Source organism: Haliotis rubra, unplaced genomic scaffold (assembly GCF_003918875.1).
Source record: "Haliotis rubra isolate DU_JTF1 unplaced genomic scaffold, ASM391887v1 Scf96, whole genome shotgun sequence".
Lineage (NCBI taxonomy): Eukaryota > Metazoa > Mollusca > Gastropoda > Lepetellida > Haliotidae > Haliotis > Haliotis rubra.
The window spans coordinates 220,994-234,551 of record NW_025767701.1 but is presented as its reverse complement, the minus strand read 5'-3'; the positions used below and the strand labels follow the sequence as shown (position 1 = coordinate 234,551).

The 13,558-nt window shown below is 40.3% G+C and overlaps 1 protein-coding gene across 1 annotated transcript in view; it reads right to left on the bottom strand.

Moving 5' to 3' along the window:
• Positions 1-4,000: 4,000 nt before the first annotated feature.
• LOC124265054 overlaps positions 4,001-13,558 on the bottom strand; it is a 31,420-nt gene continuing 21,862 nt past the window's right edge. The window contains exons 16-21 of the mRNA XM_046699849.1: positions 12,999-13,166; positions 11,183-11,333; positions 10,755-10,808; positions 8,830-8,988; positions 6,494-6,619; positions 4,001-5,327 (exon numbers count right to left, since the gene is read on the bottom strand). Coding sequence (XP_046555805.1) covers positions 4,993-5,327; positions 6,494-6,619; positions 8,830-8,988; positions 10,755-10,808; positions 11,183-11,333; positions 12,999-13,166 — 993 coding nt within the window. The 3' untranslated portion in view covers positions 4,001-4,992. The remainder of the gene's footprint in view (positions 5,328-6,493; positions 6,620-8,829; positions 8,989-10,754; positions 10,809-11,182; positions 11,334-12,998; positions 13,167-13,558) is intronic.

Below are 13,558 nucleotides of genomic sequence, written 5' to 3'. Positions count from 1 at the left end.
TTGATAGGAAGCAACGTGAGATCTCCATTACAATAAAAATTGAATTAATATGAACACTGAATCAATCTTACAGACGCCTTACCTTATCCTAGACGTCCTATCCGAGACTGACACTGCAGTAGATACCACAATAGACATCATCTGTACAATGAGTTGTTGATATTTACCTGTACTCCATGAACTTATTGGAGCATGCATAGTTGAGCCTTCCATCTACCTTATATACAGTTGGTGATATGTCCCAGAAGTGCAACTGCATGCACATGTGTGAATGCATAAGTTGCTGTCGTCACCAACACATGGGTGAGATACCGTAGATGCAACATGAACATTTAGTTATAATATGTCACTAAACTATTTCATTTCATATCCTACCTCTTTCCTTCATGGGTACAATGAGTGAAGCCCATTTCTGGTGCCCCCCGCCATGATATTGCTAGAATATTGCTAAAAGGGGCGTAAAACCAAACCTAGTCTGTCAGTCCTAGCTCTAATCAGTTTATAATGTCTCATAGTCACACATAACTTTTGTTTTGCATAGTGTAGGTCGTGTAATGAAACCAAGCAGCTTTGGCAATTTTTGGCAATATATATGTTTCTTGTTCATTACAAGTTATGTCGGAACACTGAAGCAAGACACGAGCCAGTACAGTGAATTGTAAATACGGACATATATTGCATGATATGCTTTATTGTAGCCTATCTAGATGTGTATTCCATTGATCACATGTATTTAGATGGTGATATTTACCGTGACGCCAACTGAGAATCTATGATTGTGTAACCTGTTGTCATCGATGAGAAACTGCTCATGAGTCATGAACATTTATCTTACTTAATTTGTGAACATGTTTAAATAATGTGCTTTGTGTGTGCTATAAAACATTGTATAATTGGTTTTATATGTTTCACATGAAATAAAATACCTTTTTAGATTTAGTGGAACTTGATAACTGATAATATCGGTGGCTATAGTCTTGAAGTGGACTAAAGTAGTGTAAAATGACTGTTTCATCAATATGATACACGAGACCACTTCTTTCAAAGTATATTCTTTTTTATATAATAAGAGTTCTGAATGTCCTCATAGAGCATGGTCAACTCGCGATGTTTTGCCCGTTTGTATATTGCGGTGCCATTTTTGCAGACCACTGTACAAGTACTAACCACAGTAAATTCAATGCAGCTACTGGTACACGTAAAGGTAAATGTGGCCTTAAAGTCTGGTGAACTTTCTTGATGTTCATGTATATGAACGTGAAACTAATTATTCTGAAACCTACGGCAATATCTATACTGAGTCCAAAAAGAAACTTCACAAAATGTAATTTGACAAATAATGAATAATATTTTCTCTGATGATACATCTATGTACCCGAAATGGGATCCCTATCTTTCGACTCTAGAAAAAACGTTAGCAAAACCCACTCAAACCAATCCATTCGTCGTGCAAATGACGTAAGTGCCAAATCAGGTTTTACACGTGCAGTCGATCACGTGATCTTCACATAGAAGTTTTCTTCATATGCATTGGCCTCAAGAATTGAAAAAAAACCACTTTTAAACCACAGTTCTAACGGTACTTGAAATGCCACGATTATCAAATGTGCAACGTGAACGTGCCATTGGCATGTTGCAAGCGGGAAGATCAGTTATTGACGTCGCAAGAGCAATGGGATGCCGCCGTCGTACTGTGTATGACTTGCGAGGTCATCTACAACAAGCTGGCACCACTTCTGTTCGCCCAAGGTTGGGTCGTTCACGTGTGACGTCACGAGCAGAAGACTGTCAAATCGTCCTACGTCACCTACGTGACAGATTTCTGCCGGCTACACGAACCAGGGCTGAGATGTTTAGAGGTCGACTGTCCTCACAGACCATTCGAAATCGGTTGCGGGCTGCCAAGCTCCATTCTCGACGTCAATATCGAGGGCCAATATTGACGCCGTTTCATCAACGTCAACGTCTGCTGTGGGCCCAACGTCACCTCCGATGGACCCAGAGAGACTGGAATCGAGTCGTCTTTAGCGATGAAACCATGTTTACCCTCAGATTCGAGGACGGCAGGCATAGAGTCTGGAGACGACGTCGTGAACGGTATGCCCAATGTTGTGTACAGGAAGTCGATAGATTCGGGGGGCGGAAGTTGCATGGTGCGGGGTGCTTTCTGTGGGAACAACCGTTCCCGACTTCTGGTCATCCGTGGAAACCTCACAGCTGCTGCTTACCGCGACCAGGTGCTCACCCCTGAACTCGTTCCTTTCATGGCGGCTCATGGCCCAGGTCTACAGTTCCAGCATGATAATGCTCGGCCGCATACCGCGATGTTGACACGAAATTTCCTTCAAAACGCTGGAATCAACGTCATGGACTGGCCATCGAGGTCCCTTGACCTTAATCCAATAGAGCACGTTTGGGATGCACTTGGGAGAAGGCCTCGTGGTGTTAGGAACCAACCTCAGAATTTGCAGGAACTTGGCTCTGCTTGCAAGAGCAATGGCACAGAATCCTCAACCATGTGTTCACAAGCATCAGGCAGTCGATGAGGAGACGGTGTTTGGCCGTGGTGAATGCGTTGGGCGGCCATACACGATATTGAACTGAGAAAGTTCGCATTTTTATTCTTGTGACTTGACATTCTGTATACCGATATTTGGAACGGCGGTGTAGCCTAATGGAACTGATTATGGCACTGTCAGTGTATCGAGAACATCACACAGATCTTAGCAATAAATTTATAACAATTTAACCATCTTACCATCTCTTGTTCTTTTTATAGTGCCCTGAAGAAAGAATGTGAAGGTTTTTTTTGACTCAGTATATTTGTATGCTTCAATATTGGCTGTAATACCATTTGTAGTTTATGTAATCATATTTGTGTCATATTCTTTTGTTTATCTAGAGGTGTTTTTATTGCAGCCTGGTTTGTTGTACATTTATATTGCTGATTTGATTTTTATTATTACTTAGTTTCACTGTTTTTCTACACAATCTAGAGGTGATTCGTTTTCTTGGTTTTGGCTTGTTCTCTGCTGATTTAATCTTATACATGCATTTTGATTCATTCAACTCTTATCTCTCTAAAGAATATCAATGCATTTGTCAAAACTGTGTGTTATCACGTACCTTTTGGAATGTCAATAAAATTTCAGAACCCCATGCAGTTCTGATTTCTCGTGTATTCTTTTAAACTAGCAACGATAGATTATTGTAGTAATTCTCACGCACAGCGAATTATATCCACTGCCACTCTCTTATTTCAGTCAGCTAAAGTTTGTTTGAAAACTACAGCGTTGGTTTACTATCGAATTGATGAACAGAATATTAGCAACAAATGCATTCTAGATTGACAAGGAATCTTTGGAATTATACTATAACATGACCATGTCTTCCTGAATCAATATCGAAAGGTAATGATGTAAGCGTAACCCGCTTTAGTGGTGGTACACGTCACAGACAAAGATATATGAAACACAGACAGGGAGGCAGTAGCCGTAATGAGTGAGTGAAGTTAAACGCCGCACTCAGCAATTTTCCACCTACAAGGCGGCGATCTGGAAATAATCGAGTCTGGACCAGACAATCCAGTGATCAACAGCATGGGCGATTGGGAACCGATGACATGTGTCAACCAAGTCAGCCAGCCTGACTACCCAATCCCGTTAATCGCCTCTTACGACAAGCATGGGTTACAGAAGTCCAATATTCTAAACCGGACTTTCACGGGTAAGTACCAGAAATGAGGGAGGCAATTGTGTTTCGTTCTTTAAACAATATTTCTGTTGTACAATGACTGATTGATTGTTGTTTCACGCCGCACTCAGCAATATTCCAGCTACATAGCGGCGATCTGTAAATAATCGCGTCTGGACCAGACATTCCAGTAATTGACTACCCGATCCCGTTAGTCGCGCTTTACTACCACATGAAGATTTGGTTGTTGAAGCGAAATGAATCAATAGAAGGTATTTGTGGAACAAGAACGGTATCGTAAGGCACATCATGTCAAAATAATCAAGTAGAAAGGAAGATTATGTATTAAAACATCATTGAAATCCAGGACATATACGTGAACAATTGGGTGGAATACATATGACACATTTTGCAATTGTAATGATGGATGGGGAGACAGCCATTTGAAGGTGGTTATGTTATCACACAGCTATAAATAGAAAATTCTAACAGTTCGTCTTTGAAAACTTCGGGAAATGTTATAACACACACGTGTACTTTTCCAGTGTGTCTATCAGTAGGATAGATCTTTCAGATATTTTGAAGATAACTGTGTCTATCTACCTATGTGGTTTACGTGTTTAACAGTGAATGCACCTTTAGTTTGTATAGGTAAAGGTTTTTGTTTATGGCAAGGACCCTGTGGATAACAACCTTGTAGACAATTATGATCGTGCTAGCTTGTCCACACAAAAGAAACTAACGCCATCCTTTTTTCTCAGTTTAACTCTTTGTGTTTTATCGGACTTAAAAGAAGAAGTTGTTATGTTTTGTTTGTATGGAGTTATGAGCAGTAGTAGTATGTGATATGAAACACATGGACCTACATTTTACCACATAGTGAAAATAAGTCGTTATAAGCCATGACGGAGTGAAACAAGAATGTATATTCAAACAAGAGTACGTCTGAAAACTTTGCAATTACATGTGCCTTCCCAATAGACCATAGACATGTGAGTACAGCAAATAGTCTCCACGTGTGGAAGTTGTAATGTCCGACCACTATAACAAAGAGTTTAAGGAAGGCCGGATTGTGCTCCACCTGATACAGTATTATGCTGGATGACAAAAATACTTCAGCAATTGTAGTTTTGATGCATGTATATTCTACATACTGAGGTATAGCAATACTTGCTACACTACTGTTCTTGACAGGTGAAAACAATCAAAATATACAGAAACAGCGGTAAGGCACGCACCACATGATAATTCACTCGGGAAAGAAAAACAATCGTTCATCGAAGCTTAGCCCTCATCAGTTCAAAAGGGCGGTGTTTTGAGCTCTCTTTGGGTTGAAGTACTCAACAATGGAGCTGTGGCAGAAATACTCCCAGAAGAAGAGTCTATATGTCTCCTTTCTGCATCCTGGTGTCTTGACTCATCATCCGTTACTGCTCTTATGGTCTCCACGTCATCTTGCAACTCGGGATCATGAGACACGAGCTGGCTTTGGAAGGACCAGGAGGTCGCCATCGGTTCGCCATATTTGAACGGTGCCCTTGCCAAGAAATGGACGAGAGTTGAGATGCGGTGGATGATCATGGCCAGGAACTGTATCACCAGCAGGGTGCCGAATATCAGCAGGAAGCTCAGACCTGGAAATACAGTTAATACAAGGCAGGTATAGAAACAACACTATTTGAACAATCAAATTAGAACAAAGTGTATATCTGACAGAAATGTATACATGATCACAAATATATGGCATTTTTAGTTTACATACTTTGAGGTTCTCGAATGGAATCTAGAAGTGAACAACACAGAGAATGCCGAATTCGACTTCTAACTATGAAACATCAATGCTAATCAGTGTAGTCTTCAATGAATTCTATTTGGTGAAAGTGAAAAATGACTGTGAAATTATGTGAATGAGTCATTAAAAACAGTGATAAGAAAACAGGTGTACGCAAGTGGCAGAATGACCAAAATACCCACTCACACGAGAGTGCGTTCGGTAATTTCGCTGATACAAGGGACATTATGCTAATTTGGATACTTCCTCTAATCAGAGATTTTGCTCGAATGAAGGGTGTGTGGGTATGTTGTTGCGAGGCTTTTAGTAATATCCCACCAATGTCACGGCCATGACACTGATGTAGGAGTCGAACCCGGACATTCGACGTGACGACTCAAGCTTACGACTGGGCTACCCTATGTGAGATAAAGAAATCTTTTCGTTCTGGGAAAGTATAATGTTTAGTCCTAAATACTCCGTTCAGAATACACAAATAGTTTACTATGCTGAAGAATAAAACAGTGATGTAAGTATGTCAACATAGCATAGATTTCCGAAATTGCGAAAATATGACAATCTATATTTGTTGTCAGTAGTTCTGTATGCCCCAACACCGAAATGGTCAAGGTTGGTTGGTTGTTGGTTGGTTGTTTAATGTAGCACTCAGAAATATTCCAGTTTTATGCCGGCGGTCAGTAAATAATCGAATCTTGACCAGGCAAGCCAGTGATCAACAGCATGAGCATTGATCTACGCAGTTGGGATACAATGACGAGTGGCAAGCTAGTCAGCGAGCCTGACCACCTGAACCTGTTAGTCGCCTCTTTCGACAAGCATGGCTTGCTAAATACCAATTCTAACCCGGATCTTGACGGGTACCGAATTGGTCATTCCATATCAAGTAAGCATTCATTTCTGAACCTGACAACCAAGAGGTTGATAGTATGCGTAACGAGACAACCAGATCCAATAAGTGTCCTTCACGACCTGTCTTTAGATCATCATCACATATTATGGTATACGCACCTAATGAGTTCGCACCAAAGATTTTGAACTGGGTTTTAGCTGCCAAAGTGATGATGAGAATGAGCCACAGTGAGTTGCTGACAGCCAGAACCATGAGCCACGAGTTCCTCAGCTCTCCTAGTCTACCTGCAGAAATCAAATTAGAACAAAGTGTAATATATCTGACAGAATGTATAAATGATCACAAATATATGGCACTTTTAGCTTACATACTTTGAGGTTCTTGAATTAAATCTAGAAGTGATTCAGATAAGAAGGTGGGTTTATGGATGTCAACTTCTTTACTGTGAGGAACACAATGTTTCGTAGCATATACTTACTCCTTACTCCATATCAGGTGAATGATGACGAGGAGTAAGGATATACTCCAAAGAAGCTGACATTCATAAAACTGTCGGTAAGTCCCCATGGTACCTAGTGTTGTGATCTACCTTCAGCTGTTAGCGACAAATAGCCTGTTTCTATATTGTAATGTATCTATAGTTAAAATATTTTAGATTTAATTACTAGTTTTAAATGTATTCCTGTGATAATTTAGTTGTTGTATTGTCTTCAATAGTAAAGGGGTTTTAGATTTCCATGCTAGTTATAAATACCATGTGTGACGCTCTAGCTATTTTGCAGTCCTTTGATCACTCGAATTTTAACAACTTAAATGTAGAATATGCAAAACGTATCTTGTCATTATATGGCTGAGATATTGCTGATGTGACGTTAAGTTTTAACTCTTAAATGGCTAAGTAGCTATTCAACATGTGAATTACACCAAAAGACGTTAAATATGGTACGTGTTGGTCCCTGCCTGGCGCTCGGCATTAATGGGTACAACAAGGACTGGTCGGCTCGGAGTCAGTATAATGTGTCTGAGTGGGGTATTCATGCTTCACTGCGGCATGGTATCTCAGTGGGCTAGCACTATAAAACCAGATTCAGTCAGGGCTAGTACAAGCAGCCGCACATACACATACACACGTATGCACGTCTTCATATGAGCGAGATATTCTCAAGCACGACGTTCAACCCAATTTCACCTCACCTCACCTATCATTAAATGTCTGTCGATCAAGAATAGTAAATCGGCTCTTCTCTGTCAAAGTTTAGGTATTTAACAAACCAAATCAAAATAATTTAAAACAACAACTTTACCAGTGTGTTATTTAGTATGAAATACAACTGGGCTATAGACCACCAGCAACTTCGCTGGTCATCAAAGTATTACGGCACTTCAGTTCGTTGCAGGATTCCCAGGATGTGCTGTGGTTGTATGCAATTTTAACCGGTTTGGAAAAAAAATATGCGCTCAACGATCTAGAGGAACACTAACTGAAGTTATATTTGGGGCAACACATTCTTAGTAAATAACATATTTTAACCCTTTTGTTAGACTGAGTCCCATCCGGGATTCGAACCCACACCATAAGAGTCAGGAACCTAATCGTCAGCACACAAGTCAGAAGTCTAACCCGCCCCACCACGGCGGCTAACCGAAGTTGTGTACTTCAGTTTGGATGGTCGCGCCTCTCTCTTGGGTTAATAAAGTGTCGCAATATGTTTCAAACTCCTGAAACCCGACAACATGTATCATAACCATGGGGGAATCCTCTGTGTACTCTTGCACTAACATCACCCAGACTCTGGATCTAGTCAAACCAGTGATATATATTTGTAAGATGACGATGACAAACAATAGATGAAATTACCGAGCCTGGCCATTTGACTTGCGTGCATTAAGCAATACAATAGCTACATGCCAGTGGTCTGTACATAATCTCGGTCTGAACCAGACAATTACGTGATTGACATTATACGTATCGATCTACGCAATTGCTCTACAATGATACGTATGAACCTGAAGAGGCAAATGATGCTGAAGCACGATAGCGATGCTGACCTGTATCAGCCCGGAGAGTTCAGGATCCACGCCCCGGTCGAATGACAAACCATGTTAATAGCAAAACAGATGAATCACCTTCGTTACAAAAAAACATAATCATAATTATCATATAAGATTGGTTTGATTTGTTTGTGTCCCACTCAGCAAATCTCCAGCTATAAGGCAGACAGTAATATTGGTCCAGCCTGGATCAGACAGTCCAGTGATCAACAGCATAAGCATCGATCTATGGAACTGGGATTCGATGACCTGTGTCAACTACTTCAGTGATTCTGACCACCTCTTAATCGCATCTTACGACAAGCATTGGTTGCTGACGACCAGTTCTAGCCATGATTTCCACGGGTCAAAGAAAAACAGTACTGAACCTGTAAAGTCAATAATATCTTGATTTTGTCTCGGTTACGGCCTTCTGCCAGCATATGTAGTACCAATATCTCACCTTTCAGCTCGGCCTCAATACCGAATGTTTTGCTGGTTGGTTTCAGGCACTTGTCGATCAGCTGTCTCCAGAAATCACACTCGGCTGTGTTGACATGTCTGAGCAGTTGTTTTTGTGAACTGTCAACAAGAGCTTTCATCTCGGCAGCCTTCTCCTCAGCTGCAATGGGACAAGTGCCAAAGTAGTCAGTCACTTTTTGATGATGTTCAGAGGGCATGCGAGATCAGATCTGCTTAAAGGCACAATTTTAAAACTCATTTTTCGAAACAGACATAAATTAATGCATTTATCTCAATAATATCAACTATCAGCCCTCAGGGACGCTACCAATTATTTTATTCAGAAAAAAAAATGTAATTAGAATACAATAAAGTAAAATGTTCGAATGATTAAATAAATGTTGCATTAGATAGACTCTCGCGCCCTCTACAGGTTGATCATTATTTCAAGCAAACTCCACAGAGTTATGTCCTTTGGAGCGGTCTTTACGAATATCGTATTACACAACTTGTGATTGAGGCAAGTTCGGCAAACACCGACAACACCGCGTGCGACAGTTTGCGATGTGCGGAGCAATCGTTTACATTCCGTGTATGGCAAGTAATATCTGTGTGAAAGCTGTTCGCCACGAAGTTTCAGTTATAGATTTCAGGCAAGTCGTAAGGGATAATATGTATGTTATTGCATCAACAGGAAGCTAAAGTGAGTGCATATGCCCCAAATATATTAAACATAGGCCAAAATATTGTCGAACATGTGTAACATTGGGCCTTTAATTAGATACAAGCCATACATTTGATCATTCTTTACCATTGTACGTGTACGCCTTCGTGATCATTGTGAGAGTGACAAGGGCTGATGGAAGGGAAGATGGTCTAACATCGCTGATTTGATTCGCCATTCCGTTGTTTTCACGATCATATAGAATATGTTCCCGAAGCATTCTTCAACATTGTGGTATTCAATTACCACTATACCTGAATTATATGTATGTCCGCACATGTCTGCAGTTTACTGATCACTATCTCCAGACACGGTCTTTGCTTGTGCAGAGATCAGCGCACAAACTCTGATGTCATGAACATCGTTTTGACAATTCTGACCTCACAAGACAAGTGAGTTATTGTATTACACTTCATACAGTTTGGTTCGAATATTATCTTACCTCACACATAAATGTCGCTTTCTGATTGGCTGAGTGCTCTATTATTATTTCCAATGTACCCCGCTTACAAGCGAGTAACATATCAATGTACCCCGATGTCAATGGCAACTCATTTGGTACTTCGCGGTAGTAATTCTTTATCTCGAATTACATTTAAACACGTATGATGTTTTGCGAATGCAAATCGATGGAAGGGAGATAACTCTAAATCTGTTTTTCTTGTCAGCAAAATCTAGCGATGGCTACAAAAAGATTTGTACCCGTGATTCAAACCGTTCAAAATTAACATTAAGGTGTTCGGTAAGATAAGTACTTCGGGCTCGGGGAACATAAACAAACATCGAGGGTACATCAACCCATGCCCCCCTCGTGACAAGTGATCAACTTATAATGTGCATGTCAGAATTTTTTCTTTTCCATCACTGAGTACCGCACTGAATCGTCTGAAGACAATTTGAATGAGTAAATGAGTGACTATGGTTTTACGCCTCTTTTAGCAACATTCCAGCAATAACACTCCAAAGGAGACCAAGATGGGTTTCACACATTGGAGACAAAGTTATCATAAACAGAGCGTGAGGGCATTTGTTTTTGACCATTTGGAGTGAGTGAGTTTAGTTTTACGCCGCCTCCTATATATTCCAGCTATATGGCGGCGGTCTGTAAATAACAGTCAGGACCAGAAAATCAAGTGGTCAACAGCATGAGCATCTGTCTGCGCAATTGGGATACGATGACATGTGTCAATCACATGGTTTACCGTTAGTTGGTTCCCTCAGCTTCTGTATAGCATACAGCAACCGTTTGATGTGACCTGCAGAGATAGAAATAGAGCGTTAGGGTTTTTAATACCTAAGGCATTGTTATTGGTGTTATGGGTAAGCCTTTGTCCTCAATCATCTATGTTTGTGGTGAGAGATGACGTGATTGCCGTCACACAGTCCCTCGTACTGGATACATCGTTTACACTTTTCTGAATCTTTATATATCCAATGTTGGAGGTTGACAATTATGGTAGCGGGTTCAAGGCATCAAGGTTCAGAGAGAGAGAGAGAGAGAGAGACAGAGAGAGAGAGAGAGAGGCAGGCAGAGAGAGAGAGAGAAAAACATTGGATGTGTATGGTGAAAGATGTTTCCTTCTTGTCTTTTGGAGCAACTAGAGCTACTACTTATATGTTACTCTCTCACCGGCCATAGTAATCCTCAGTTCCTTCTCTACCTCCTTTCTCCCGTATGACTTCAGTATGCTGAGATCCTTGGCCTTTTTGATGCGGTTCCTCTTGAAGTTCTGCTCATACTCAGCCAGGCATATAGTCTCCAGCCATTCCATAACACTATTCTGAAACACAATTGCCGTATGGCACAACTGTGTCATAGAAAACCTAAAAGTTGTATTCGTTTCGTAGAATTAGGAGACAAATGTACTATGTTTAGGGTATAACTGTACTGTGTTTGACGAATTGGGGTCGTATACTGGTGGTTATATAGCCGCAAATTTAGTTATATCTATTTACACCAGGTCAAAGTTCCTCTAGGTCAAAGGTTAATCATATCACTCCTTGAACTTACACCATCGCCAGAAAAAAAGTAGTTGCCTTTTCAAACATCATCACGTTTATTATGTGCACACTGACTAAATCTGACAATGATGAATAAAACATAGTGTTATGCATAAAATGGACGGAATTATGATGAAACCGCCCCCTAGTTATCAGAAATGAGCGGCCCCCTGATTCCTCAACTACGGGCCATTATCAGTTCAGTTTCCAAATGACGTCACGCTCCATAATGACGTCATAAATCTTGTTTCATGATCTAACAGTGTTGGGTCAACAGCCCCTTGCGATTAAGTTGTTTGAACTTCAAATTATATTTCTGAGACTGCTTTGTCATTTTTCAACACGAATTACACCCATTTTAGCTGGATAGGGGAGTCAATTTAGCTAGGGCTTCTGCAAAAGACAATGCCCTGAAACACAGCATTACCCCAATAGTGTAGGGATACATTCAAAGGTTTTGGTGAATCGGTTTTCAAATTGCGACCGTATATGCTGATTATATGGTCGGAAATTTACAGCATTGATCAATCAGAACTCGTGTTACATACTAAGTTGAATTAGAATTGAACATAAGGTAAATGTTTGACCGAATTGATACTCTCTAGATTTCATTTGAAACACGTAGCGGAAGTATTGAGGCGGTAATGTATACGTGAGCACTGAACCGGTGATAAAATCAGACGCATTTTCAATCCAAATTGATAGTGTCTAATTGATTGGATTTATTGACTGTCCAATCGTATTCGAGTAGTTTACGAAGTCATGGTTGAACTATTATTTGACACATTCTACAAGATATCTTCTCCTTTGAGTGGCATTTTGAAGCTGGTATGATGAACAGGGGCGATCTTGTATGGATAGACAACACCTTTACTGCAGTGGGTGCGACGTTTCGGTGTGGAAGCAAGTGATGCTTGATAACAGTGTCAGCATCTACGCCGAGACGCTGCATACATAGCGATACAGAAGTTGTCTGCCCTTACAAATCGTAAGATGGACCAGGTGTTCAGTGGTAATCGTACTGGATTTCTCTGATCGTTGTTCGCAATATCCAGCACTGGTTTGTCAAGTTATTTCACAAAATTAGTAAAATATATCTCTATATGATGCATATGAAAATCAGAGTTATTGCCCTTTGACGTTGCAGAAACCTAAGATTGTTTATTGCAGTTATGATATTATTTTGGCTGCATATTTGTTATCACCTGTGCTGTGAGTTTCAGAAATGAAGTAAACTTCAAAGATCAGTCGGCGTGATCGATTCCCTTTGACATCATAGTCCCAACAAACAACTGGTATACTACTCAGAGCAGTGTTAAACCCAATTTACAGTTCTGCTTGATTGTGTTTTTGTTGTGTAACTTTGCACTCAGTAATGTTCCAGCCCGTCAATAGTTAAACACTATGAACACCAACCTCTACCCGTACTCTCTCAGCCTACTTACCGGTACTCCGTACTCTATCTCAAATGCAGGCAGTATCTCGATCATCTGCAGCAGATCCTGGCGCGCCCCCTTGTCCTTGATGCCGATGTTATACAGCTCTTTCTCAGTCATACCAGATATGAAGAGAGTGCAGTCATACCCATACTGTCTGAACAATGTGCTGTACTCCTTAAAAAAAGCATGGAACCACACTAAACAGCTGTTTGGGCAACATATGTTACATATGGGATTACACTTTCTGAGTAAAGTACGCATTCTAGTATTTTTGTTCTCACATATGTGCAGCTGAACTGGGTTTAGGTTTACTCGCATTTGCGGCGAATCGAACCGTATCCCATGATCAATTCAATTCGTTATTTGTAATCACTAAAATCAATTATTTATGATTTTTTATAAATCCACTTTCACTTTAATGTGTACGTTATTTCTCAAAGTAATTTACACCTTCTGTGTGACGTATGTTATACTCTTTCACTTTAACATGTAAGTTATTTCTCAAGTGATATACACCACCTGTGTAAGGTATGTTGTACTATTTTCACTTTAATATGAAAGTTATT